The sequence below is a fragment of the Cyprinus carpio genome, chromosome A5 (genome assembly GCF_018340385.1).
Source record: "Cyprinus carpio isolate SPL01 chromosome A5, ASM1834038v1, whole genome shotgun sequence".
NCBI lineage: Eukaryota > Metazoa > Chordata > Actinopteri > Cypriniformes > Cyprinidae > Cyprinus > Cyprinus carpio.
In genome coordinates this window covers 32,093,239-32,119,429 of record NC_056576.1, presented here as the reverse complement: position 1 = coordinate 32,119,429, position 26,191 = coordinate 32,093,239, and the positions used below count along the sequence as shown (strand labels likewise).

Here is a 26,191-nt window from a genome sequence, read left to right as displayed (position 1 = left end):
ACGTGTACGTGGGATTAAGTCTTGGATTTTCCTTCGCACTTTCAGGACCTTCCAGCAAATTCAAAATGGCGGATTTTCGGAAACGTAGTTCGGAGCTACACAGGATATATCTTATGTGAATACAAAAAATACAAATACAGTGGATAAATAAACAGTTAGCTGTATAGACACAAAGTGAGTAGCCATAAATAAGGGATTTGCTGATTTTTATTTGTTTTTATCGTTTTAACTTCGCAGCATTCTCTTTTTAAAGGTAAGAACGACATGCAGTTCGGTTCAGCTTTTTGTGCCATTTTATTGCAGGAAAAACATCAATAATCAACCCCTGTCGTTTATAAATAATCGGCTTAATGCGTCTTAAGACACTTGAATATGGGCATATACGATTTTTTTGACAGCGTAGTATATCATTATTTGAGTATTTGATACCGCACAAAGTGTGCTTAAATATGTGTTTGAAAACCCATCGACTCGGGGGGAAAAACATTTAAGATAATTAGGCCATGTTTTCTGGAGCTAAATTCAATCTGATAGACCTTTAAAAGAGTTGAATAGTGGATGAAGTGTTGATGCCGTTTTTGATGCATTACAGGGGAGGAGTGTTCTGAATTCCTGTTGCAATCTTAAACTATGTTATGTGAATTTTAGATGTTGAAATTCTATAATAATACAGACCAACTACTCGTTTTAGACATAACTCTCAATAGGACTCTTATGATTACCAATAGGATACAATGCTCCTATTGGACATCAAAGCAATTTAGATAGAAAATCTTATTTGAATGTTTTTTTTTCTTAATTTTAGTATTTTATTTTTTACTTTTTGTAAATAATATGTATATCTTAATTTTTTATCATTAAACTGTTTTGTTTGTAATAGGCATCAGTTACCTTCATCTATGGATATTTGTTTTGGCATCAGCCATATAACTTGAAACTTGTTTTGATTTGAATTTCTACTAATATATAACCTTTGCGAACAAATGTTCAAAGCATACATATGAAAGTATGCAGAGCTTCGTCAATATGTGAATTCACATGATTGTAATGGAGTAAGTTACTCGGTATTATTTTTTGCCTGCCAGGTTTTTTGCCCAACCCCCCCCCCCCCAACATTTTCACTGGCCCTATTGGGGGAAAAAAAATTTGTTTGTTTTGACATGAAAAAGAAATATTTTTAAAGAAGTATTTGGACTAGGGCTTTTAAGTTGCGAGAAAAATAATTAATAGATTAGAAAATATGCTGCTATAACGTTATTACAACTGTACATTGATAAACATACACTTGGAAAGGATAGCATTAATGCAAAATATTACTGATTTGTTTGAGTTTTTTTAACCCATTGATGCTTCTAAAACTATGAAGTCTTTTTTGTAATTAAATCAATATCTGAATCAAAGTCAGCAGATTATTCTTAATGCTCAATTATCTTGTTAGTAAAAATTATTAATGACCGTTACTTGCAATGTGGATATATCTGACTGAAATATAGCTGTTTTTCTTCTGCAGAGTGAGACATGGCAGAGGAGCGCAGACAGAAGCTGTGTTCTGTGATCTTGCCCACTGAATCCATGAAGGCGATGGCAGAGTCAGTGGGTGTGGGCTCACTGCAGGAAGACAGTTGCCTGGCCCTCAGTGAAGAGGTTAGCTACAGGATCAAGGAGATTGCGCAGGTATTTATAGTTGCAATTAACAATTTATTTATATTTGTCTGTTTATGATAGTTATAGTTTATAGAGACAACATGAATAATATTTAAAAAATAAATCTATATATTACATATTTTCCTTTTTGGTCCAGTTAATTTATCAGAATAATATAATATAATACAATATAATATAATGTACAGTATTTCCTGTTAATTCCCTAGACTGGTGGTGGGACAGATTAGACTACCACAGTCTAGGAAATCAAAGGGAAACACTATGAACCGAAAATATGTGTACACTTCTCATAATAACTTAAGGAATTCTAATATTGTGGTCAACCCCTGTCAGTTGAATTACATTTGAAATTGCGATTATGGCTTGGAGCATTTATCAAATAACAACTGATTACATCAGTCTGCATTATTTTACATTTGATAGATTGCACAGAAATACTGAAGGTGTTGTTTATTTGTTGATGTGATGTCTTCCACAGGACGCACTGAAGTTTATGCACCATGGTAAAAGACGCAAACTTACCACTGGTGACATTGACCATGCTCTTAAACTAAAAAACGTGGAGGTGAGAAAACTGGAACAAAGTGAGAACTATTGGTTTCCTCTCCCTTGAAAATACAATTAAAGAAAAACTTGATGTACAAAGGAAAAATAATTTGTACATCAACCTTTCACAAATTGTTTTTCCTTTGTATATCAAGTTTTTCTTTAATTGTATTTGTCTCCTTTAGCCTCTGTATGGATTCCAGTCTCAAGAGTTCATCCCGTTTCGCTTTGCAAGTGGAGGTGGCAGAGAATTGCACTTCTATGAAGAAAAGGAAGTGGATCTTAGTGATATCATCAACACACCCCTCCCTAGAGTCCCTCTTGATGTTTCACTCAAAGGTAATAAACAAGCATTTTTCATATGAAGCCAGATTATTTGCTATTTAGATGCAAGCTCTGTACCAAAATCTAGTGAGTTGCTTACCTAGACAGCATATTAGGGCATAATAGAAATGGAAAATGGAACACAGCATAGTTGTTCTTGCTTTTTAGGATACCTTGTTTTTGCTAAATACAAAGGATAAATACTTCTGTGTATTTTTGCCAAAATTCATTGGAATTGAGCTCAGTTTCAAGTTTGACAAGCAGAAAAGTAAATAATAAACGTTTCATTATACACTAAAAGTGTATTTACTAAATTTACTGAAACAATAGTTAAATCTAATTAAAATGGACTGTTAACCCTTTATTTTTTGTGCTGTTTGTTTATTGCAACTGTTTATAACAAATGTGACATTGTTAGCAACATGCTAACATCAGACTGAATCAGTTCTGAGTCGAGTCTCCGATGAGCTTTGTGTGAGGAGTGCTATTTGCATGCTGTATTTGTTGTCTGTGAACAACATTACATTTACATCGTCAACAACATTACATTTACCTCTTGAACAGGGAGGAAAATAACCTGTTGTCTCTTTGTCCTTCAGCTCACTGGTTAAGTATTGATGGTGTCCAGCCTGCAATACCAGAAAACCCACCTCCAGGTAAAAGAGTTTTCTGGATCTTTTGTTAATTTGCATTACTTTGTAATAGAGTCAGGGAATATGTTTGTACAATTTTACTGTGATAATGTATGATTTAAATTATAAAAGATAATTCAAATAATACTATTTTTGCCGTATATTAGGGTTGGCTCAATTTAGGCTTCGGTATGATACCAGAATCTAATACCTCGGTATCCATACTAAATTTAAACCATGGGTGACAAATAAGCAGCCTCAAAAGATAAATGAATTTAAAACAGTTACATTAAAACACTACATGAAACTGTATTAGCAAATGTGTTGCTTGTTTTTAAGCATAAATATATATAAATATAACATAAACAGCACTTTTTAGTGCTCTATACTCAGTAAAAATTAAATGATACAATTATTAGAACATTCAGTGCATCACGTGATCAACTGATAAATTCAAATCTGCTTTCGCATTTTGACTGGCACTGAGCCAGAGACAGACGCACTTGGCATATATCACTACTTTTTAGTGTTTTCAAACACAAAATGTTTATTTTATTTTTCAGACATGTAAATACATATACGTACTAGCAAATATTACATTTGTAGTTTGACGACATGTTTTATTCACATCAAATACATTGTGTAGGTAACTATAAAGTTTCTCCCGGTTTACCTGCCAATTGTATGCTTTATTTTTATTTTATTTTTTTTTTCCATAGAATGGATGAATTTACAATGGAATTTACAATAAATACTTGATTTTATTTCTGAAATATTGTTCATCTTTATCACTCAAAATTTGAAGGAATATTAGCTGTGGGTATACCACGGTTCTAATAACATGTTTTACAAAATAACCAGAGAATTTCGGCAAAAAAAAACTTCTACACTTCTACACAGGAAGTGTAGAGGCCCTTGCTTTGAATGACTTCAGCACATCTGCAGCCGCAGGACATCTCTAGTTTCTCACACTGCTCTGGTGTGATCTTGGTCCACTCTTCTTCCAGTCTCTTCTATAGTTTGGTAACTGTGGCGGGTTTCTTAGCCATAACTTTGTTGCCAAGGATTTTTCAGAGATTTTAAATCGGGTTTAGATCAGGACTCTGGGCTGGGCATTTCATTATTTCGATGTTCTTATCTTCAAGGAACTGCTTTACCTGTTTTGCAGTGTGTCAGGGAGCATTGTCTTGCATGAAAAATGCAGGCTTATTGAGAGATGCTTGCAGGGAAGGTACCTGTTGCTGAAAGAGGTTCTAATAAACATTTGCATTCACCCTGCCATGTATCTGTGTAAGAGATCCAACTCCTGCTGCAGAAAACAACCCCAAACCATTACTCACTCCGAGACAAACGTAATGTTTCCCATCTGACCCAAACAAATCAAATTTGCACCAGTTCTACGCCGAACAAAATTTTCCCCATTTGACCCAAGGAAATTAATCTTGCTTTCATCTCTAAAGTGAATTTTGGACCAGTTCTCCTCTTTCCACAGAACTTGCTCGTCAGCAAAAGTGAGTCTAGCCTTTTGATTCTTTCTGCTGATGAGAGGCTTGGTCACTGCAGAGTGTGCTTTCTGTCTGACTTCTCTTAAACGTGCCGACACAGATACTTACCCTGTTCAGCACTGAACTGGTGAGCAATTCCAGCTGTAGTATTGTGAACCGGTTTCCCATTGAAAGTCTCCGTATTATCCTGTCTTCTCGTGCATTTGTCTTACGTAAACCATGAGCCTTTTTGGGGGACTTGAATGAATTGGTGTCATTGTACTGCTGCAATATACAAGAAATCACAGATTTGGAACCACCACCTTCCCTTGCAGTGGCTGAAAGGGTCATCCCTTTGGCCTTCATCTTGACAACCTGCTAAGGCTTTCAGTCACCTTAGAACGGCACGCCATCTTACAATCTCAGTGAAAATTAGAGGAATGCTGCCAGTTAAATAGGATTTGTCATATAACTAACAAAATTAGCATCAGATACCAGATTAACACCAATAACCTGGAGGTATGGCTAAGTGTTTTCTAATTTTGATCAGTGTTCTTTTTCAAATATCTAATTTAAGTTTTTATACTGTACTTAAGAGTAAAATTAATTTATGATATATGCTTTAAAAAACTGCCCTTCCAGGGCTCCAGATTGCGACCATTTTTTCTGCCTGTGTGTCTAAATTTTGTGAGCACTAGCACTGGCACAACCACTACATTGCCCAACTCTTGAGTGCTGCCATTCTGTTGCATAAGAGAAAGATCTAACGAAACCAAAGTTTAACAAAACCGCGCTATTCGTTTGAGCTGCGCAGCACAGTCCGTTTATCAGCTTGGACCTATAATTGAGCTCAGTGCATGCAAAATGCTCCGAATTTAGAACAGGTTTATTCGGGAACCAATGTTGATCTTGTGACAATGTTACTGCACAGCGCTGCGAGATCCAATGAGAAGCGTTTGAACTCTTCACACTATGAATGGTTGCTGCAAGATCTAATGAGACACATTCAAATAGCATGGGCGTACTTCAGAAAACCAGTAGAAGTAATGATAACTATAACCATGCATGGTGTTCAGGCCTGGCTGCAGAAGGAAATGATTAAGGGGGCACGTGAAATTGTTAAAGGGGCTTAACTTTAAACCAAAGCGAACATTTTGAGACAATTTTTTGAATGAGATTTAAGACAAATTATAAATTAAATGTGTCCTTTTATTGCTTGGACAAAATGCTGCATGTTTCTTTGTGAAATTTAAATTTCACAATAAAAACACTCTAATATAGATATACTAACATAGGACTTGCGTATTATTGTTCGTTTGTTGGTTTTGATTGCTTCTATTGTCATTTGTAAGTCACTTTGGATAAAAACATCTGCTTAATAACCAAATTTAAATATAATGTAAATTTAAATAACAAAACTAAATTGAAATTTTAAAATAAGCCCCAAATCAAATAAATAAATAACACAAATAAAATACATTTCTTCATATAAACAAAATAAGGCTTTGTCTGTGTGCTTTGCATTTAACATTAGAGGCAACCACATTTATTCATGATCCAAACAAAGATGCTGCTTACATGCAACATGAGCAATTTTTAATCTAAATTAGATTGTATCATGTTTTGACTTCATTTTTGTGAAACTATGCATAAAAAATATCTGCATGAAACAGAAACAGCAGACAATCTGAATGAGACACAGATTCTGCAAGCAGGTGGCGGTTAAAGCGTTTCCTTGGTTTCCACTGTAAACAGAGCAGCGCTGCCTTTATGAACTTCAATATGCATTATACAGAGGCAAGATGAAAAGAAAAAATACCATCTAAACTTTTCTAAAGACAGTAAGTTCCCCTCAGATATACATTCATATAAACTCCTACCCCTAATTGAATCGCGATTTGTTTTGTATCTCAACCGATTTGAATAGTCATATATTTGAATCGACTTTCAACCAGCTCGCAGTTAATCATTACATCCCTACCTAAAACACTATATATGCACATGTATACTGCACAACTAACCAAACAGAAAAAAACTAATAAAATGTAAACTTAAAGGTGCCATGTGTAAAAATTGAGGTAAAAATATCCAAAAAATGACCTACACGCATCAAAAGAATGAGAAGAAATAAGGGCGATGATGTCATCAAAAAAATGTCAAGTTATAGTGCTGCAGATATATCAACCTTAATTAGCATTAGCATTACTAGCCACGGCCCGACAGGTGTCGTAATACCAGTTTCGGCCATGGGAGGCGATATGCGGGCAACATAACCACCAGCCAACCTGCAATACACGAATAACTCGCACGGCTTGTGGGCGTACTGGAACCTGATGTCAAGCAACCGCGCTCGGAATCACAAATCAAATCCGATAAGAAAAGGAGCCGAAACAGAGTAAACATCGGCACTGCTTTCCATCGCTGGAGACAACTGATGGACTTGAAAGAAATGAGCTTCGACTCCGAACTTGCAACATTTCTTTTGGATTGGTAAGTAAGATGCTGTTAGTATTTCGCTAGAAGTTTGTTTTATATGTTTGCGTATTTTTTTTCGGGAAGTTATAACATAGAAATGTATCGAGGGCTGTTCGATAAACGTGCTAATGTTAGCGATGGCTAACCGTAGCTGCGTTTGATAGTAAGCTAGCTATAACTTACCCACAGATCCGATCCGGTTTTCACCTGTTATCTACCAAAGCCCGTCTCTACCAAGCTGATGCTAAAATGTAACATAACCTAAGAAGCTTGAAATGTCTTCGATGATAATGAACTCGAGAGAGAGAGAGCGCCCCGGCCGCGCGCGCGCGCACTCACTCACTATATTCAGAGCGGTCAAGTTTTTGAAAGCGTGTGAAAAGAGTCAATTGCGTGTGTCTCACGGTGAATGCTTGAGAGTTGGCAGCTCTGGTTACGTTGGTTGGTGCTAGCTTGGTCAACATCAGCTGTAGAGTTGTTGTGAAGGTAGGGGCGGAGCATAGAGACTATGCCGTTTCTCGTTTGTTACTCTAGAGTAGACCAATTCACTTTATTGAGGCATACTGCCCCCATCTGGTATGGAATGTGGAGTATGACTTGATTTTTTTGCCAGACATTACACATGGCTCCTTTAAAATGAAATATAAATATATATTTTTAATGGATATCTTACCTTTTTAGAAGAGCTGCAGTCTTAATTTGGCATAGAATCTCCTCATTAATTTGTCATGTCATTTTTTTTATTTTTTATTTATTTATTTATTTTTTGGTCTAAATTTTGCGGTCAGATCATGTTCAAAAGCCAGTTGAATGAGTTGTGTTTTCCTCTGGTGCGACATGCTCCGTCTGTGCTGAATGAACACATTAGTGAGGGTGGAAAAATTGTTTTCACAGGTAGCCGTGGATGCCCCAAACAGTTTTCCATGTCTGAGCACAGTGTAAACCGTTGGCATTGCAGTTAAAGACCCAGAAAATTGTTGCAGTACATCAAGAGGGGTCCATTTATCCCCGTTTGAACAAGCAATTTTGGTCCGTAAAAACTGATGAGCGACAGGAAATTCAGCATCCATTAGTTCTGTTTTGGTTAAGTCCAAAAGTGGTTTTAACTATATTGTACTGTCCAGAAAGTCACTGCTTCCAGGGTCGAGCGCGCACAGTGCTTTGACTAACTGAGTGTTGCATTCATTGAACCATGATGACATTTCTCCAATGACAGTATCCAAAGTACTGAAGAAAAGTGTTTTGCATTCTCTCTTATCCGCTTCGTCAATCTGTCCAACAGAACATTAAAGTTCAAAATTCTCGAGCCTTTACTCTGGTATTGTCGTCGTTTGGAAGAAATCTCTTCTTGTCCATCATTGCATTTGTGCCCACAGTGTTTCAAACTCACTGTCACATCTGAGATTGTGAACACACACTATGTGCACGTTTTAGGTCAGTGTAGAGATCAGTGACTTTGGCCTGAAGTATCTTGTTTGCAGGGTCAAGGAGAAGGAGGATCTTATGCACCATTAAAGCGATGAACCTGAAATCCACTTCAGACCAACTTCACCAGGCCCACAGACGTAGATCACTGACAAGCTACGCAATATCGCGTTTATTATCGAAGGTGATTCATCTGCGATAATGAACGCGATATTGCGTAGCTTATCAGGATCTACGGCTCTGTCTATTAAATGCCGTTCCATTTGAAAGCAGGTGATGGCGATTTAGCGGTAATCAGGGAACCGGCTTTACTGACGAAATGCGCATGACAATCGCATGCGATTTATCGCCCAGCCCTAGTTGGCACCTCTTACGTCCTAGACCACAGGGTGAGCACCCCCTACTGGCCTCACTAACACCTCTTCCAACAGCAACCTAGTTTTCCCAGGAGGTCTCCCATCCAGGTACTGACCAGTCTCAGCCCTGCTTAGCTTCAGTGGGCAGCCAGTCTTGGGCTGCAGGGTGATATGGCCTGCAACACAAGAAAACAAAGAAACAGCAGACCAGCATTATTCATGCATAGACATTTTTAGACTTCTGTTGATCGTATAGTGGTTTTAAGTCTGGTGATTGTATAGTGTTTTTCTCAATCTAGTTTTAAGTAATTTGAAACCTATGAGGAAGTCTTCACCACAGGGTTGGCCCCTGAAGCCTGCTGCATTCGGTTCTTTCCTGGGCACCTCACTGTACTGTGTGTGTCTTAGTCTGTCCCTGTAATTGGTGTGCGAACTTTACTGTACAAAATCTCCCATCGTCTAATGGAACATCAGTCATAACAAACATCATAACCCAAAAAGGATAGGTGAGTGACTGGAGTTTGCTGTAGTATAGCTTTGAAGGCTGTGAATGTAATTAATTAGGGTTCTCTCAGGGTGCTTTCACACTAGCACTTTTGGTGCGCACCCAGGTTCGATTGACGTCAGAGTTCGGTTCGTTTGGACGATGTGAACGCTGTCTTCCGAACTCGGGTGCGCACCTGCGAACTGTACCCGAGTCCGCTTAAAAACGGTGGTCTGGAGTACGGTTCGTGTGAACTCTGGTACGGTTCACTGCTGATGTGAATGCAATCGTATCAAATCCCGGAAGTGAACCGCTATTAATGACGTATTTGATGAAAATGTGTGTTTGTTTGTGTGTTTCACTCACTTTCCTGACAAGCGTGACTGACACGCTGCAAGCAGAGAGCTGTATATCTCATTTCTGTTCACCTTCAGCATTCTTTAGAGCATTTGCAGTACATTCGTAAGACAGACGCAAGTGCCGTTATGTACCAAAGCTTTGTAAACAAAACAAACGGTTCAAAAAAATAAATACATAAAAGTGCAGAGAGTAATGTTATGCATTTGCTGCCTTCTCCTGTGCCATCGTTACTAAGCAATGGGTTAAGCAGCTGCTGGCTTGATGATGCAAGCGAACCGCAGGTTCGGACTCAAATATTATAATATGAACAAAGTCCAGCGGGGGCAGGGGGAGGGGGGAGCAATCGAACTCGGGTTCGGACCAGGCAAGTGAACCAAGTGTGGAAGCACCCTAAATGGAAGGAAGTGACAGTCACCCTTCCTGCAGTTTTGCCACACAGAATCTTTCATCTTTGTTGTATGTTACTGGATAAGTTAAGCACTCACAGCCCTAACAGTTAACACCTGAGCAAGCTGCTCCAACAGTTAGGTGAAGTGGGGAGGGGCTGCTTCAGAGTGGTAAGTAGACTGATTATGAGCTGAGTAAAGCTGTTAATTTCTCCTAATGTCTTCTTGCTTTTCCTACACTCTTTCATCCAGTGTCCAGTTTTACCACAGTAATGACAACTGCTCTCCCTCTTAGGACTTTTACATTTCTGTCGGTTCTCTATGTTGACCTGAAAGGATGCTGCTGCAATCCTTACTCTGGCTTTAACATCGGAGTCTCTTTCCCAAGTAGCTAACCTGTCCAAGTTGTTTTGCAGGCTTTCAGTGGACCATGTAAGATTTAAGAACGGCAAAGCCCATCTGTACTCTAATAAAAGGCCATCAAACCATGCTCGACCTAATGGTCCTTTATGATCCAGTACCTTTTCTGGAGTGTCAGCTATTCCACTGTATGCTAAAGCTGACTGACAAAACCTTTCAGTGTGTTCACTCACAGTTTCTTCTTTCCTTTGCACACAGTAAGTGATTTTGGACCAGTCTATTTTGGGTCCCATGATATTCTTTAAAATTTTCAAAACACCTCTCAGATCACCTTTACTGGCATGTTGTAGTTCAGAAGTAACAGCAAACTCAAAACTGTGAATTCAGATTCAGTTAGAATTTGTGACATCAACTGTGTAACTGCTGCTAACGACATGTCGTAGAGACGCATTTTACTGATCAATGCTATTCTAAATTCAGAATCTGTGTGATGAGGGTAAGCTCTGGGATAGTCTCTCTATATGTTTAGGTCATAGCGCTTTGGCAACAGTTTGTACTTGAACAACAGAAGAGTTGGGAGGAACACTTTCAATTCCCTCAATTCTCTGAGATCTTCTCCTAGCGCCACATACCTTCACTGAATTTACAGGCACATCAGTTACTGGCTGACTCTGTCACTATTGAGTCCATGTTCTCTCCTAACAATGATTTGAACTCACTGTCTGTCCAAGAAGGAGTAGCTAGTCCACCTTTTTTAGTTGTTGGAATCAGCTTAGCATTCCTTCTCAACATTTTGTAAAGTCTTTCTGACACAACAGGACACTTCCCTGACAAGCAGAGGATACACTTGTTAACAAATAAAAACCTATTAACTTTCTCTGGCAAAGCAGAGGATACGCTAGTTAATACACATCATAATGTGTTCAACCTTCCCTGGCAACGCAGAGGATAACCAACTTGTTAACACACTGTAATAGTTGTTAACCTTCTCTGACTAAACAGAGGATAATTCTTCTTCCCTGGCAAAGCAGAGGATATCTAGTCTGTTAACCAAACTGCAGCTGTTTGTTAACACTTCTCTGACGGCGCAGAGGATAACCACATTTACTGGTCTGTAGTGGTTCTTTGGATAGAGTAACACTCACCAAATCATTGTTGAGCTGAAAAAGGATCTGGAATTCAGTCTGGAACGAACTCAGATCTTTGTTGAGCTTGAAGTTTCAATCTGGATTCAGGTGAGGAGCTCTATCCGGGGCACGGCACCAAAACTGTTGGAAACTCAGAAGGGAAGTCCAGGAGACGCTTGGGTAATTTTCAGCAGGACTCTTTATTGAGAATGCGCTGCCTGGCGCTGCAGTCATCAAAAGTCTAACTAATGCAGTAATGCTTCATCATATATATCCATTCAAGGGGGAGGGATACATAGAGGTGGAGACAATCTAAACAAAGCATGCAAATGCAGTACAGGAATCAGCCTGTTACCGGAGTTTCCCCAGCCCTGATCTCATCAGCATAAAAGTGTCATTCAAATGCATAGGTGTTAATCCAATCAGCCTGACAGTATCGGGATAAAGGCACAGCTGTGCCTTGAGCTTAGTATTCACCTTTAACTTGGGACCCGGCCCTATAGTCAGGAAGTGCATGAAGACAAAAGGTTACGGTCTCAGACACCTGGTCTGCTTGACTTGATCTTCTTAGAATGTCATCATCTTTACCTCAAAATGTAATACACAATGAACATAACTTTTTAGTTTTTAGTTTATATACTATTACATTGGAACCTAGATTTAACATTTTATAAATTTGTAATCCCACACATGCTTAAACACCAGTTGTCACGATACCGTAAACACATGTTATGATACTATACCAGCTGAAGTATCATGCGAGAAATGCTGCCAGTGTGGAAGCTCAATGGGGGTGTGCTGCTCTCGCTCTGCATATGCACAACTTCTGCACTGCCTCCACTCTGCTTGTGCATCTAGTAGGCATGGGCCGGTATGAGATTTTGAAGGTATGATAAAAAAAATATCACGGTTTCACAGTATCACGGTATTGTTGTTACAGCTCTGAAGTGTGTTCTTTTTAAATGACTGGGTAAAAAAAAAAAAAAAAAAATTCCCGCTGGACAATATATTTTGTTTTCGAGCAACATACAGAATATTAGAAACAGTAGAATTAGTTTATTTTTTTCTTTAAATTGTTTCCTAAAAATAAAAAAAGACTGACATGCTTATTTAATTAGGGCCCGAGCACTGCAGTGCGAGGACCCTCTTGGAATTGCTCCGTTTATTCTTCTTCTTCTTCTTCTTCTTCTTCTTCTTCTTCTCCTTCTTCTCCTTCTTCTCCTTCTTCTCCTTCTCCTTCTCCTTCCCCCAAATTAAAAACATTTTTGAGGGCCTAAACATACTCCAAAACTCACAAAACTTTGCACATGCATCAGAACTGGCAAAAATTTACAGCTGATATGGGTTTCAGAAGTGGGTGCGGCAAAATGCCTCGATAGCGCCACCTATAAAATTTCAACGGAGTGCGCCTCGAGCTACATTTCACGTACATGCATGAAAATTGGTACACACGTGTAGCACACCATTATCTACAAAATCCAAAACCCAACAGGAAGTAAGTTATTTTGAATTTCCTGTAGGATTTTTGTGCAGTTTTTGCCATTTCCATGCCTCGTACTTTGACGAACTCCTCCTACAGTTTTAATCGGATTGTCTTCAAATTTGGTGAGAGTCATCATAAGACATTTGTGATGTTAAATTGCGAAGGTTTTGAGTTTTCGTCAAGGGGTGTGTCCCTGGCGGCCTGACAAAATTTGATGTTTCGCCGTGAAACAGGAAGTAACTGCTGTAACTCAGGCAAGCAATGTCCGATCTGCCCCAAACTTCACATGTATGATAGGTGTTCTGTCCTGAACAAACTCTCATGACCATATTCAGTTATAGTCATAGCGCCACCTGCTGGCAACAGGAAGTGACATGGCTAAAACTGTAATGGACTCCTAGGAACATATTAAAAAGTGTCAACAAGTGTTAAATAGGCTGGAAACATGCTAGAAACATACTAAAACATGCTAGCAACACTTAGCTAAGTGCTCAAGCATGCTACTAATGCAGTGAAAAAGGAAGTTGCTGTAACTCAGGCCTGCAATGTCCGATCTGCCCCAAACTTCAAACGTTTGACAAGAGTCCTGTCCTGAACACATCAACATGCCCGTATTCGGTTATAGTCATGGCGCCACCTATTGGCAACAGGAAGTGTCTTGTTATACACTCTTATGGACTCCTTACAAAATAATAAAGAGCATCAACATGTGTTAAATAGGCTGGCAAAATTCTAGAAGCATGCTAAAACATTCTAGCAACACTTAGCTCAGTGTTAAAGCATGCTATTAATGCAGGGAAATAGAACATTACTGTAACTCAAGCATACATTGTCCAATCTGCCTCAAACTTCACATGTTTGATTAGAGTCCTGGCCTGAAGACATCTACATGTTCCATATTTGGTTATAGCTATAGCGCCACCTACTGGCAACAGGAAGTGACATGTTTTTCACTGATATGCACTATTAGCAAACAAAAAAGTATGCCATTGTGTGCTAAACATGCTAGAAATATTCCCAGACATGCTAACAACATTAACTAAGTGCTAAAGCATGCATAGACAGTAAAAGAAATGGACACAGCGACCCCACTGGAACTCAATTGAGACAAGTGAAGCCCGTTTTTAGCGATTTTTAGAACTTCCGTTTCTGACGCGCAGACTCAAACTAAGCTTGATGACGTCAGCAACCTGTCTGACAGATGTAAATCTTCTAGTAGCTGTGCGTGAAAACTGCCATCGTTAATCTTGCAGAGACGGCGAGCTTGAGCGGGGAGTTCTTGGTTTGGCCTGAGTGAGCAGGAGTAAGTATTCTGATTAATTATTTTGTATAGTATTTTAAAATGTAACGCCAGTACGCCATATCTCTTGACGTCTCCCCGATTGCCTGCGAGCTTCTCCTCCTGTCTGTACGGTAATTTCTCTACTGTGCGACAGAGAGTCGAGTGGTTATGACGCAATCGTTAGCCTATTTTTACAAAAAAAACTGTTTCTACGGGGCCATAATGTAACATAGAAGGTAATGGAGCCCTTTATACATTGTCGTGTATCTTTAGAAATAAATAATGGACAAATGGAGTCTTTAAACGCCTCAGATGTAAAGTTATTCCCTGTCAAAGTGACGCCAAAAATGAATGGGAGTCAATGGGATGCTAACGCAAGTGAAGTTCTGCTACAAGATGGCGGCACGCGGCCGACTTCAACTTCCGGTCGACTTCCTTCCCCCCTGAAAGCATGCTATTAATACTATGAAACAGGAAGTTGTTGTAACTCAGGCAAGCAATGTCCGATCTGCCCCAAACTTCATACGTTTGATAGGTGTTATGCCCTGAACAAACACCCATTCACAAATTCAGTTATAGACATAGCGCCACCTGCTTGTAACAGGAAGTTAAATGGTTAACACTGTAATGGACTCCTAGGAAACATATTAAAAAGTGGCAACAAGTGTTAAATAGGCTGGCAACATGCTAGAAACATACTTATACATGCTAGTAGCACTAAGCTAAGTGCTAAAGCATGCTACTAATGCCGTAAAAAAAAAAGGAAAATTGCTGTAACTCAGGCAAGCAATGATCAATCTGCGCCAAACTTCAAACGTTTGACAAGAGTCCTGTCCGGAACACATCAACATGCCCTTATTCGGGTTATAGTCATAGCGCCACCTACTGGCAACAGGAAGTGTCATGTTTAACACTGTTATGGACTCCAGGCAACATATTAAAAAGTGTCAGGAAGTGCTAAATACACTGGCAACATGTTACAAACATACTAAAACATGCTAGTAGCACTTAGCTAAGTGCTAAAGCATGCTACTAATGCAGTGAAAAAGGAAGTTGCTGTAACTCAGGCTAGCAATATCCGATCTGCCCCAAACTTTACACGTTTCACAAGAGTCCTGTCCTGAACACATCAACATGCCTGTATTTGATTATAGTCATAGCGCCACCTGATGGCAACAGGAAGTGGCATGTTTAACACTGTTATGGACTCCTTGTAAAATAATAAAAAGCATCAACATGTGTTAAATAGGCTAGCAAAATTCTAGAAGCATGCTAAAACATGCTAGTAACACTTAGCTAAGTGTTAAAGCATGCTATTAATGCAGTGAAGTAGAACATTACTGTAACTCGTGCATACTATGTCCAATCTGCCTCAAGCTTCACAAGTTTGATTAGAGTCCTGGCCTGAAGATATCTACATGCTCATATTTGGTTATAGTGCCACCTACTGACAACAGGAAGTGACATGTTTTAATACTTTTATGCACTATTAGCAACACCGTAAAATATGCCATTGTGTGCTAATCATGCTAGAAATACTCTCAAACATGCTAGCAACACTTACTATGTGCTAAAGGAAGCTATTAATACTATGAAACAGGAAGTTGTTGTAACTCTTGCATACAATGCCCAATCTGCCCCAAACTTCACATGTTTTATAAGAGTCCTGGCCTGAACACATCTAAAGGCCAATATTCAATTATAATTATAGCGCCACCTGCTGGCAACAGGAAATGACTTATTTTAAACTAACTTAAACATGAAATGTCTTATCTGCCCTAAACTTCATGTTTGATAAGATTCCTAGTCTCAACAGATTTTAAGGCCAATATTTCAGTTATAATCATACCGCCACCTGCTGGTGACAGGAAATTACTTGTTTTAAACTAACTTAAACATGCAATATCCGGTCTGCCCCAAAGTTCTTGTGTTTGATATGGGTCCTGGCCTGAACTCATCTTTAGGCCAATATTTGTTTATAGTCTTAGCGCCACCTGCTGGCAACAGGAAATTACTTCTTTTACACTAACTTAAACATGCAATGTCTGATCTGCCTGAAACGTTGCATGTTTGGTAAGAGTCCTGGCCTGAAGACATTTACATGCCGATATTCAGTTATAATCATAGCGCCACCAGTTGGCAGCAGGAAATGTGGCACAAATATTTACCTTTTTATAAGCATATGGCCCAACGTTCGCTGTTCTCCTATGGCCACCGGTTGGTGGTGAGCCCGGGTGCGAGGGCCCTTTCATCGCTGCTTGCAGCTTTAATCTAAATATGTATTTACAGTTATTTAATTTTAGTTATATAATTCATATACATAATTTATAATTTCATATCATTTAGTTATATAACAATAATCATACACAGTTTAATTTAATAATAACCCAATTTGAAGCAAAAACAGAATGTTCTGACAAGCTTTGTGAAATTATACCACGTAAACTTTTCAGAAGACAGTCAGCTCCCCTTAGAAACACATTCATATAAACCCCCGAATCAATATTGAGGATTCATTCCAATAGTTCGTTCATCCTGAACAGTAAGTGATCTGCCTGCTACAGTATTTTTCTCTGTGCGTCCGTCTTCAGCGTCTCTGGCCTGTTTTAACGGGCATTAACATACTTCATATTTTCACATAAATGACATTTTGGAAAATTATTGCATTGCAACGCAATTTGTGCAAGTCCAGAACAGAGAGTAGCAATAAGGCAAAATCAGCCAGTTGCCGATCGCGTAAAGGCCAAAGTATATTTTGGCCGTCCGCACACCAACGGCATTATGTTAATTTTCGTCATCGAGAGGGCTTGCGGACAGCTGCGCACCCCATGGTACTGCGCATGTGTAGAGCTCATCCGTCCGCGCTCATCTGCGGTTGAGTATACCTGTGAAAGCTGTGCGGACGCGGCTGTGCGCAAGGCGACAAGGAATGCTGAATGTGAAGTGTACCCGGGCCTTAAGTTTGGCCATCCTACACAGACGTGACTGACCGCTCGCTTGCACCAACAGGAGGAGGAGGGGTCAGTGTTACTCTCTACACTGCACTCAGCCTGAGGGATTCCCTCTCTTTCGGCCTTTGAGGAGACATGGAAAATGGCGCATACCACAGGAACGGTATAATGGAAAATATAAGTGGTTTTGAAACTGTGAAAATTTCAAATCGCGGTACCTTGAAACAGGTTATCAGCCCATGCCTAGCATCTAGTGTGAAACCAGCTTAAGCGCAAAGCATTTTGTCCCCTTAAAGGGCACCGCAGGAAGGCGACTGGACAAAAAAGGAGGCACAAGAGTTTGAACGTTTTAGTGACTGTCCCACATACAACATTCCTTATGGTAGAACCGTAACGACAATACTACCATTTAAAAAATACAGTGGCACCGCAAGTATTTGAAGCCTTAGTATCGTGATACTACCGTAGTACCGGTAAACCATGCAGCCCTATTGCCAAGTATTTTTTTCTTAAAACTGCGGTGTAACAAAATCAACTTGCGTTGTGGGGCTTATCATATGTGGTTAAAGGTTTCTATTTAAAATGTGTTTTTGCAGCATTGAGCAGTGTATAATCAACAGAAATATCTGTTGATTTCATGAATGCATCAGAGGTGTTCAAGTCAGAATCCAGAATGCAATTAATCGAAATACAGTTTTGATTTTGATTTTGGCCTTTAACAATTATAAAAATACAGTAGTCGAGAGAAAAATATTATTGCGCCCTATTCTGCCCCCTTTCCAGTGGTGCACTTTCGCTCCTCCATAAAAGCCCAATTTCACTTGCAAATCCGTAAAATCATGTAATGTGACTTGCAAAATGGGATGTGCTTGTTTTATTAATTATAAACCAGCCTGAAATACACCTGGACCCTTATTTTGAAATGTCTGTACTATAGTGGGCTGTTCCTTCAGATGAGGTGGTAAAATATGCATTAAAATATGCTTACAACCATTAAAATATATTATATAAAGGTCATAATGTAGACAGTGTCATAATTCATCAATTCGAGTTCATAAGCAACAGCTTGGCATAAAGGTGCACTATTCATTGATTGAGAATCACTTTGAAACAGTCTGAAGTGCCACCTTGTGACACTGCAACTTGTAGCACTTGTAGCACTGCAACTTTTTTTTTTCTTTTTTTCTTTTTTTTTTTTTTTAATGAAATCATAGCCTTTTGAAGTTTAATAATCAATAGGCTGTATGGCGATTTATGGTTTTTCATCCCAAAATATAAGACCTCTTAAACCTTAATCTTTATCTTCACCTCAGTTCCTAAAGAACAGCAGAAGACAGATTCCACAGAGCCACTCAAAGCTGTCAAACCTGGACAGGAAGAGGAAGGCTCTATCCAGACCAAGGGTCAGGGTGCAAGCTCTGCTGAAGTCAAAGGTAGTTCAGCTAAAATGGTGCCTCTGGTGTTTTAGTTATTTTTATTTACTGATTTTCCTATCTTACTCACACTTCTCTCTCGTGGTGTTTCAGGAAAAGAGAAGATGAGGATGAAGCCACGTAGCACCCATGAGCTCTCTGTGGAGCAGCAGCTGTACTATAAAGAAATCACTGAAGCTTGTGTGGGATCATGTGAAGCCAAAAGAGCGGTATGTGTGTGTGTGTGTTCCCAGGGTCCAAAATTAAAGGAGTTCTGTTTGGCACTTTTTATAAGATGTAATATAATGAAGTCTCAGGTATGTGTCAGAATGTGTTTGTAAAGTTTCAGTTCAAAATACACCACAAAACATTTATTATTCCCTGCTGTAAATACCATTTTTTGGAAGAAAAAAAAAAAACATGTTGTTTTCGTGTGAGTCACTTTAGATGCCAATGAGCTGCTCCTCCCCACCCCCTTTCCTGTGCCTTTACACTTTGTGCCTCAGATACTCCAGCAGCAATAAATCTGTTTGTTTTTGATATTAGTGCGCTCACACGCACATGACATTGATGTGAAAAGTTTATTCTTTCCGTGCATTTAAAATACGTCAGTTAAAAAAATAAAATAAAATTAGTAAGACTTAGCAATAAATAATGTGTATGAATCTGGAACAGTGGATTGATTTATGTACAGATTTGTGCATGTTTACTCTATATAGAACTATAAATAAAGAGATATGCATATGTATTTACATAATACTTGAGAAAGGCAATAATTAAAGATGTAGAATGGTTTACAGAAAAGAATTACAGAACACAGGTAATGATTTATATGTTAGCTGTTTAACCTGGAAATGGCATGGGGGGAAAAAAACTGTTTTTATGCCTAGATGTTCTAGTGCACAGAGATCTGTAGCGTCTGCCTGAGGGGAGAAGTTAGTGCTGGGCGGTATACCGATTCATACCGAAAACCGGTGTATATTTTCGTTACGATATTAATTTTTAATATACCGCCATACCGATGTATTTAATTACTCAACGTTCGGAACGTTATGCTGCGCCGCGGCCGCTGGACACTGTTTCAGACGGACCCTTTACAATGTTGCACTTCTAAGCAGCGACTGCGAGGCGTGGTGAGGGTAAACACAGTAGTGCTCTGGTGTTACGTTATAACGCCTGTTTCACACATACTCCGTCTGCAGTGCCTATGCATTTTTACGCACCCATGTTAACGGATTGAATTAAAGTGAAAGCGCATTGTTTGCGGGATAAATGAACATGGATTGACACGGAAATGCAGTCATTTCACAATAAATGTATACTAATTAAAGCTGTTTCACACGCAACACATGGGTTTTTGGCTAGGTTTAAAACAAGAAAATTGCACTTTTAGATAAACAAGGAAAACAATATATATATTCACTTTTATGGAGGCAGAAAAACAAAGTTCATTAAGACCCGTGGGATTGGGAGCCGTGGGAGACTGTTTCTGTCTGTGGTGTTTTAATTTTAAATATTTTAACAAGAAAAGTAGGCTAATTATTGTGTTTAAATGTTTTGCCACTTGCTTGAGCAGCTGATTATACAAACCTAGAAGTAAAATGCATAAATAATGCTTTGTTTATAGTCTATAACTATGAAAGATTCTTACTGTTCTGTAATAAAAGACTCACAATGCTGAGAAAAAAAAAAAAAAAAAAAAAAAAAAAAAAAAATATATATATATATATATATATTTACACGATATGAAATCAAAACAATGAACAAATGTTGTGTTTGTGGACTAAACAGCCGCGGATCAGTAGCGGACAGCAAACGCGTCCTGTGTGAAAGCACAAGGAGTCCGTGCTGCGGACTGCATATGCACTGCAGACGGAGTATGTGTGAAACAGGCGTTACAGGGAAGATGGATGCTGCAGAACTAGTAGAACATGACACAGAAGAACTTGTGCCAAAAAGAGGAGCCTGGTCTGTTGTTTGGAGGGTTTTTGGTTTCCAAAAAAACTGACGTCGACCAAACAACCATTTTATGCAAGTGCTGTCGGGCTAAAAGCACGTCTTGGAATATCAACCAGCAGAAAATGCATTGTACACCTGATTATGCATGAAAAAAAAAAACGTCATAAACCGGGAAACCGATATAATTAGGAAAAAAACGTGATATAAATTTTTGTTCAAATCGCCCAGCACTAGAAGAAGTGCAAACAGGTTGTGTCTGGGGTGAGAGGGGTCTTTGATGATGTTACCTGCCAATTTCTTCACTCTGGATTTGTACAAGTCCTAAAGACTGGGCAGGTGCACACCAATGATCCTTTCTGATCTCCTAACAGTCCGTTGCAGTCTTCTTAAATCTGTTTGCTGGCTGACCCAAATCAGACAGTTATAGAAGAGCACAGAACCGACTCGCCCGGGGAGCAGTTGGGGGTTCGGTGCCTTGCTCAAGGGCACCTCAGTCGTTGTTTTGCCGGCCCGAGACTCGAACCCAAACCTTAGGAGTCAAACTCTCTAACCACTAGGCCACAACTTCCCCATTTGGCCTGTTTGTACAAGTCTTTGTCCCCACTCCTGTATTTTCTGCCTGTAGGCTGGTAGAAGGTGAACCAAACAGTGATCAAAGAATCCAAGCGCTGCTCAGGGGAAAGAGTGGTATGCATCCTTTAAAACGGTGTACACGACTGAGGTGAGGTGTACACGACTGAGGTGCCCCTGAGCAAGGTACAGAACCCCCAATTGCTCCACGGGCTCCGCAGCAAAAATGGCTGCCCACTGCTCCGGGTGTGTGTTCACAGTGTGTGTGTGTTCACTGCTGTGTGTGTCCACTTTGGATGGGATAAATGCAGAGCACTAATTCTGACAATGGGTTACCATACTTTGTCACATGTAACGTAACTTTCACTTTTTCAATATTTCTGCCTTGTATGGTGATCATGATCATTCCACATTGAATCTCAAACAGTTATTTAAAACACTTGCTGCTATCAGAAAGTGAGTTTTGAGTTAAATTATTTAAAAGTCTTTAATGCTGATGTCAGGTGGTAACTATGAGATCCGCTGCACTGATGTTGTCCAGACTCTGAGAAACTTCGCCTTTGTTCATGAGCTTGCCCACTTTGGCCCAAGGTATTTGGCGGACCACACAACCCTGGCCGTAGGCCCAGAGGAAGCCCTGACAAGGCACGATCATGCCCTGGAAGTGACAGTGGAAATGCGACTGGCCCTGGCACGCACTGGCACAGTGGAAAAATGGCTATTGAGGTGTTTGAGGGAGTTCGGAAACAGTGCTTACTGATATAGAAAATAACTCCCCTTGGAGTGGACTTTGTGCTTTGTAACTTTGCAGATCTTTTTCATGCACAAAGAGCAACATTACGCCTTAAAGGAAGTTGAAAATGTAAAAAAGCATATTAGGACTCCTTTAAGTTTCCACACCACACCTGAAAATGGTAGTTCAATTGAGAAAATGTACTATCCATAAACTGTATTTTTCATTATTTCCTTAAAATGTTCACTTGTGTTTTGCATGTCTTGCAGCATCATGATATATTACTGATCCATTTTTTTCTTTTACTTTGACATGTTGTATATATTTTGTGTTAATTCTGCCAACAGGAAGCACTGCAGAGCATAGCCACAGACCCAGGGCTGTACCAGATGCTGCCAAGGTTCAGTACCTTCATTTCTGAGGGCGTGAGTACAATCATGGACTATTTATATCTTCTACAACTGTCTTATTAACCCATGTAACATGGCTAAAACTAGTGTTGGAATTGAGGGGTGGCTAGGGGCAGGGGTCCCGGAACTCCCATGAGCATTAAGGGATTTCCCATAAAGCCCCTAAAATGAGCTTGGGGGCGGGGGGGGGTGGGGGAGGGAGCTGTATTATTGAGTTTATCATTTAAAAAAAAAAAAAAAAACTATAATATTTGAAACATGAAACTAATGAAAATTAAAACTAAATGAAAGTGTTGTTTGCTGTAATAAATTTAGACCTGCTCATGTCACATCACAATTTTTTATTTATTTATTTATTTTTTTTACAATGTTGCACATTATAACCAATCACACATCATAATTGAGTTTATGAACACAGTGACCAATCAGCGGCATCCACATTAGTCATCGCTGAAACCTGAGTTTTTGCTTGCGCATGCTAAATGAATCTCGCAAATTTTCTCATCATAAGCAACAAAGTGCAGATGTATGAATTACGCAAGAGAATCATTTATCATACAGTGTATGGACAGCTTTATTGTTATAATACTTTCTGTATACATTAATTACTTTGTTTAACTGTTCTATCGGATTATAAGACAGTCTTCTATCCTTATTAGACAGAACTGTTGACAACGACAGTAAACAAGAGGGAGAATGTGAACACTGTGTGCTCAGGCGCTGAATAATAAAAATATTAAAAATCCTGCTTCAAACACATCAGCCAAGCAGAAAACCTTATCGGCCGATGCCGATATTTGAAAAATGCCAAATATCGGCCAATATATCAGCCACGGTTTATTTTCCGGAATTCCACTTCACTTCAGTCCCCAACAACAGGTTTACATGCATACAAGGTCAAAAAATACTTTTTCTATTTCTTTTCATTTAATTTTACTTAACACTAACATACAGATAACACTAACACAGTAGAACATTAAGTACAGATAATAAAATATAAAGTACAGCTATACAACTATAATAATAGGTCATGTAAAAAGAAAGATAAGTAAAGCAGCACATGGCAGATAGAGTGCAAACCAGTAAACAGTGCAGATATAATGATTGTAGCAACCTTATTTACAGGAAATACACATTTGATATGTATCACTATCTTTAAATAAATCACTCATATAAAGTTTTGGTCATATGGCCCCCTCATAATTGTGTTAAATAATCGTGATTACAATATTGACCAAAATAATCGGGATTATGATATTTGCCATAATCGAGCAGCCCTAATCTATAGCTGGACATACTGTTTTTCCACGCAATTCTAAAAACTGCCAAGTTAATTTTTCTCCATTTGCACTCAAGACTACGAGATTCTTTGTTGAGAGAGTGGGTATCAGGGCTTGAATTTCAGCACGGGATTGCGCACAATTCTACTGATTCCCGCACTTTCCGCACTTTCCACATTTGTAACACGGGAAATTCACGCAAATAAAACTAAAATACAGGTCCTTCTAAAAAAATTTGCATATTGTGAAAAAGTTCATTATTTTCCATAATGTAATGATAAAAATTAAACTTTCATAAATTTTAGATTCATTGCACACCAACTGAAATATTTCAGGTCTTTTATTGTTTTGATACTGATGATTTTGGCATACAGCTCATGAAAACCCAAAATAATTAGCATATCATGAAAAGGTTCTCTAAACGAGCTATTAACCTAATCATCTGAATCAACTAATTAACTCTAAACACCTGCAAAAGATTCCTGAGGCTTTTTAAAACTCCCAGCCTGGTTCATTACTCAAAACCGCAATCATGGGTAAGACTGCCGACCTGACTGCTGTCCAGAAGGCCATCATTGACACCCTCAAGCGAGAGGGTAAGACACAGAAAGAAATTTCTGAACGAATAGGCTGTTCCCAGAGTGCTGTATCAAGGCACCTCAGTGGGAAGTCTGTGGGAAGGAAAAAAGTGTGGCAAAAAAACGCTGCACAACGAGAAGAGGTGACCGGACCCTGAGGAAGATTGTGGAGAAGGACCGATTCCAGACCTTGGGGGACCTGCGGAAGCAGTGGACTGAGTCTGGAGTAGAAACATCCAGAGCCACCGTGCACAGGCGTGTGCTTTTGAACCAGAAACAGCGGCAGAAGCGCCTGACCTGGGCTACAGAGAAGCAGCACTGGACTGTTGCTCAGTGGTCCAAAGTACTTTTTTCGGATGAAAGCAAATTTTGCATGTCATTCGGAAATCAAGGTGCCAGAGTCTGGAGGAAGACTGGGGAGAAGGAAATGCCAAAATGCCTGAAGTCCAGTGTCAAGTACCCACAGTCAGTGATGGTCTGGGGTGCCATGTCAGCTGCTGGTGTTGGTCCACTGTGTTTTATCAAGGGCAGGGTCAATGCAGCTAGCTATCAGGAGATTTTGGAGCACTTCATGCTTCCATCGTGCTGAAAAGCTATATGGAGATGAAGATTTCGTTTTTCAGCACGACCTGGCACCTGCTCACAGTGCCAAAACCACTGGTAAATGGTTTACTGACCATGGTATTACTGTGCTCAATTGGCCTGCCAACTCTCCTGACCTGAACCCCATAGAGGATCTGTGGGATATTGTGAAGAGAAAGTTGAGAGACGCAAGACCCAACACTCTGGATGAGCTTAAGGCCGCTATCGAAGCATCCTGGGCCTCCATAACACCTCAGCAGTGCCACAGGCTGATTGCCTCCATGCCACGCCGCATTGAAGCAGTCATTTCTGCAAAAGGATTCCCGACCAAGTATTGAGTGCATAACTGAACATAATTATTTGAAGGTTGACTTTTTTTGTACTTAAAACACTTTTCTTTTATTGGTCGGATGAAATATGCTAATATTTTGAGATAGGAATTTTGGGTTTTCATGAGCTGTATGCCAAAATCATCAGTATTTAAATAATAAAAGACCTGAAATATATCAGTTGGTGTGCAATGAATCTAAAATATATGAAAGTTTAATTTTTATCATTACATTATGGAAAATAATGAACTTTTTCACAATATGCTAATTTTTTGAGAAGCACCTGTAGCTAAAATAACGGTGTTACTTTGGAATTTTTTAGCTTTTAAGAACTGCTGGGTTTTCCGGTAGTGGGGGGAGCTAATGCGCAAGTGACATTCTTATTGGCTGGTGCTCACCTATTATCATCCCTGTTTTAATTTCAGCAAATCAGTTCGAGCGAACGCACAAAACCTGATTAATATTCATGAATCCAGCAGCTCATTAATCCTTAATGATTCTTAGTGCGTTTTATAGTTCTTATTAGTAGAATTCATATCATTATTATCTTGTCAGTGTTTTTGTTAGGTTTTTATCCCCAAAATTTTTTATTTATTTATTTTTTATTTATTTATTTTATACAGAAACACTGAATGACCAAAAAAAGCACCACCACCAGTCCAGTCAAAATGTTCAGTTAAAATGACTAATATGCATTCAAACATGGTTATCAAGTTTATTTCTTATTACTAAAGTTCTATTATTAAATAATACTTGATTATTATAATGCTTGACTGACTGATGTTAAGAGTGTACTTTCAGATATTTAAAAAAACTGCGCCATTTTACAAACATTTATTATATATATATCAGTCTGGCGAGTAAACTAAAAAATGTACTAGCCAGTGGCAATTCAATTGCGAAGGTGTCCACAGAGGGTTGCTAAATAAGCCTGCTGCTCTCATTAATGTTTATAATGTAATACATTGAAGCCTAAACAGTGTTATTTTAAAGTTAAA

General features: G+C 39.1%; 1 protein-coding gene across 3 annotated transcripts; it reads left to right on the top strand.

Moving 5' to 3' along the window:
• The first annotated feature begins 33 nt into the window (after positions 1-33).
• LOC109081310 (transcription initiation factor TFIID subunit 6-like) lies at positions 34-22,518 on the top strand. 3 transcript variants are annotated; one of them, XM_042756922.1, is made up of 8 exons: positions 34-174; positions 1,511-1,674; positions 2,144-2,230; positions 2,397-2,550; positions 3,135-3,191; positions 18,654-18,773; positions 18,867-18,982; positions 22,362-22,518. In XM_042756922.1, the coding sequence occupies exons 2-8, from the start codon at positions 1,519-1,521 to the stop codon at positions 22,485-22,487; spliced, it is 816 nt and encodes a 271-aa protein (XP_042612856.1). In that variant the 5' UTR covers positions 34-174; positions 1,511-1,518; the 3' UTR covers positions 22,488-22,518. The 3 variants fall into 3 exon arrangements, with proteins under 3 accessions (XP_042612856.1, XP_042612855.1, XP_042612857.1); XM_042756921.1 differs by having other exon boundaries at positions 37-253; XM_042756923.1 differs by lacking the exon at positions 34-174 and having other exon boundaries at positions 1,494-1,674.
• Positions 22,519-26,191: the final 3,673 nt, after the last annotated feature.

Coding starts and splice junctions, on each gene's coding strand:
- LOC109081310 (XM_042756922.1), top strand. CDS start 1,519: ATGGCAGAGGAGCGCAGACAGAAGCTGTGTTCTGTGATCTTGCCCACT. Junction 2,231..2,396: donor TTAAACTAAAAAACGTGGAG/GTGAGAAAACTG, acceptor TGTCTCCTTTAG/CCTCTGTATGGATTCCAGTC. Junction 18,774..18,866: donor AAGCTCTGCTGAAGTCAAAG/GTAGTTCAGCTA, acceptor GTGGTGTTTCAG/GAAAAGAGAAGATGAGGATG.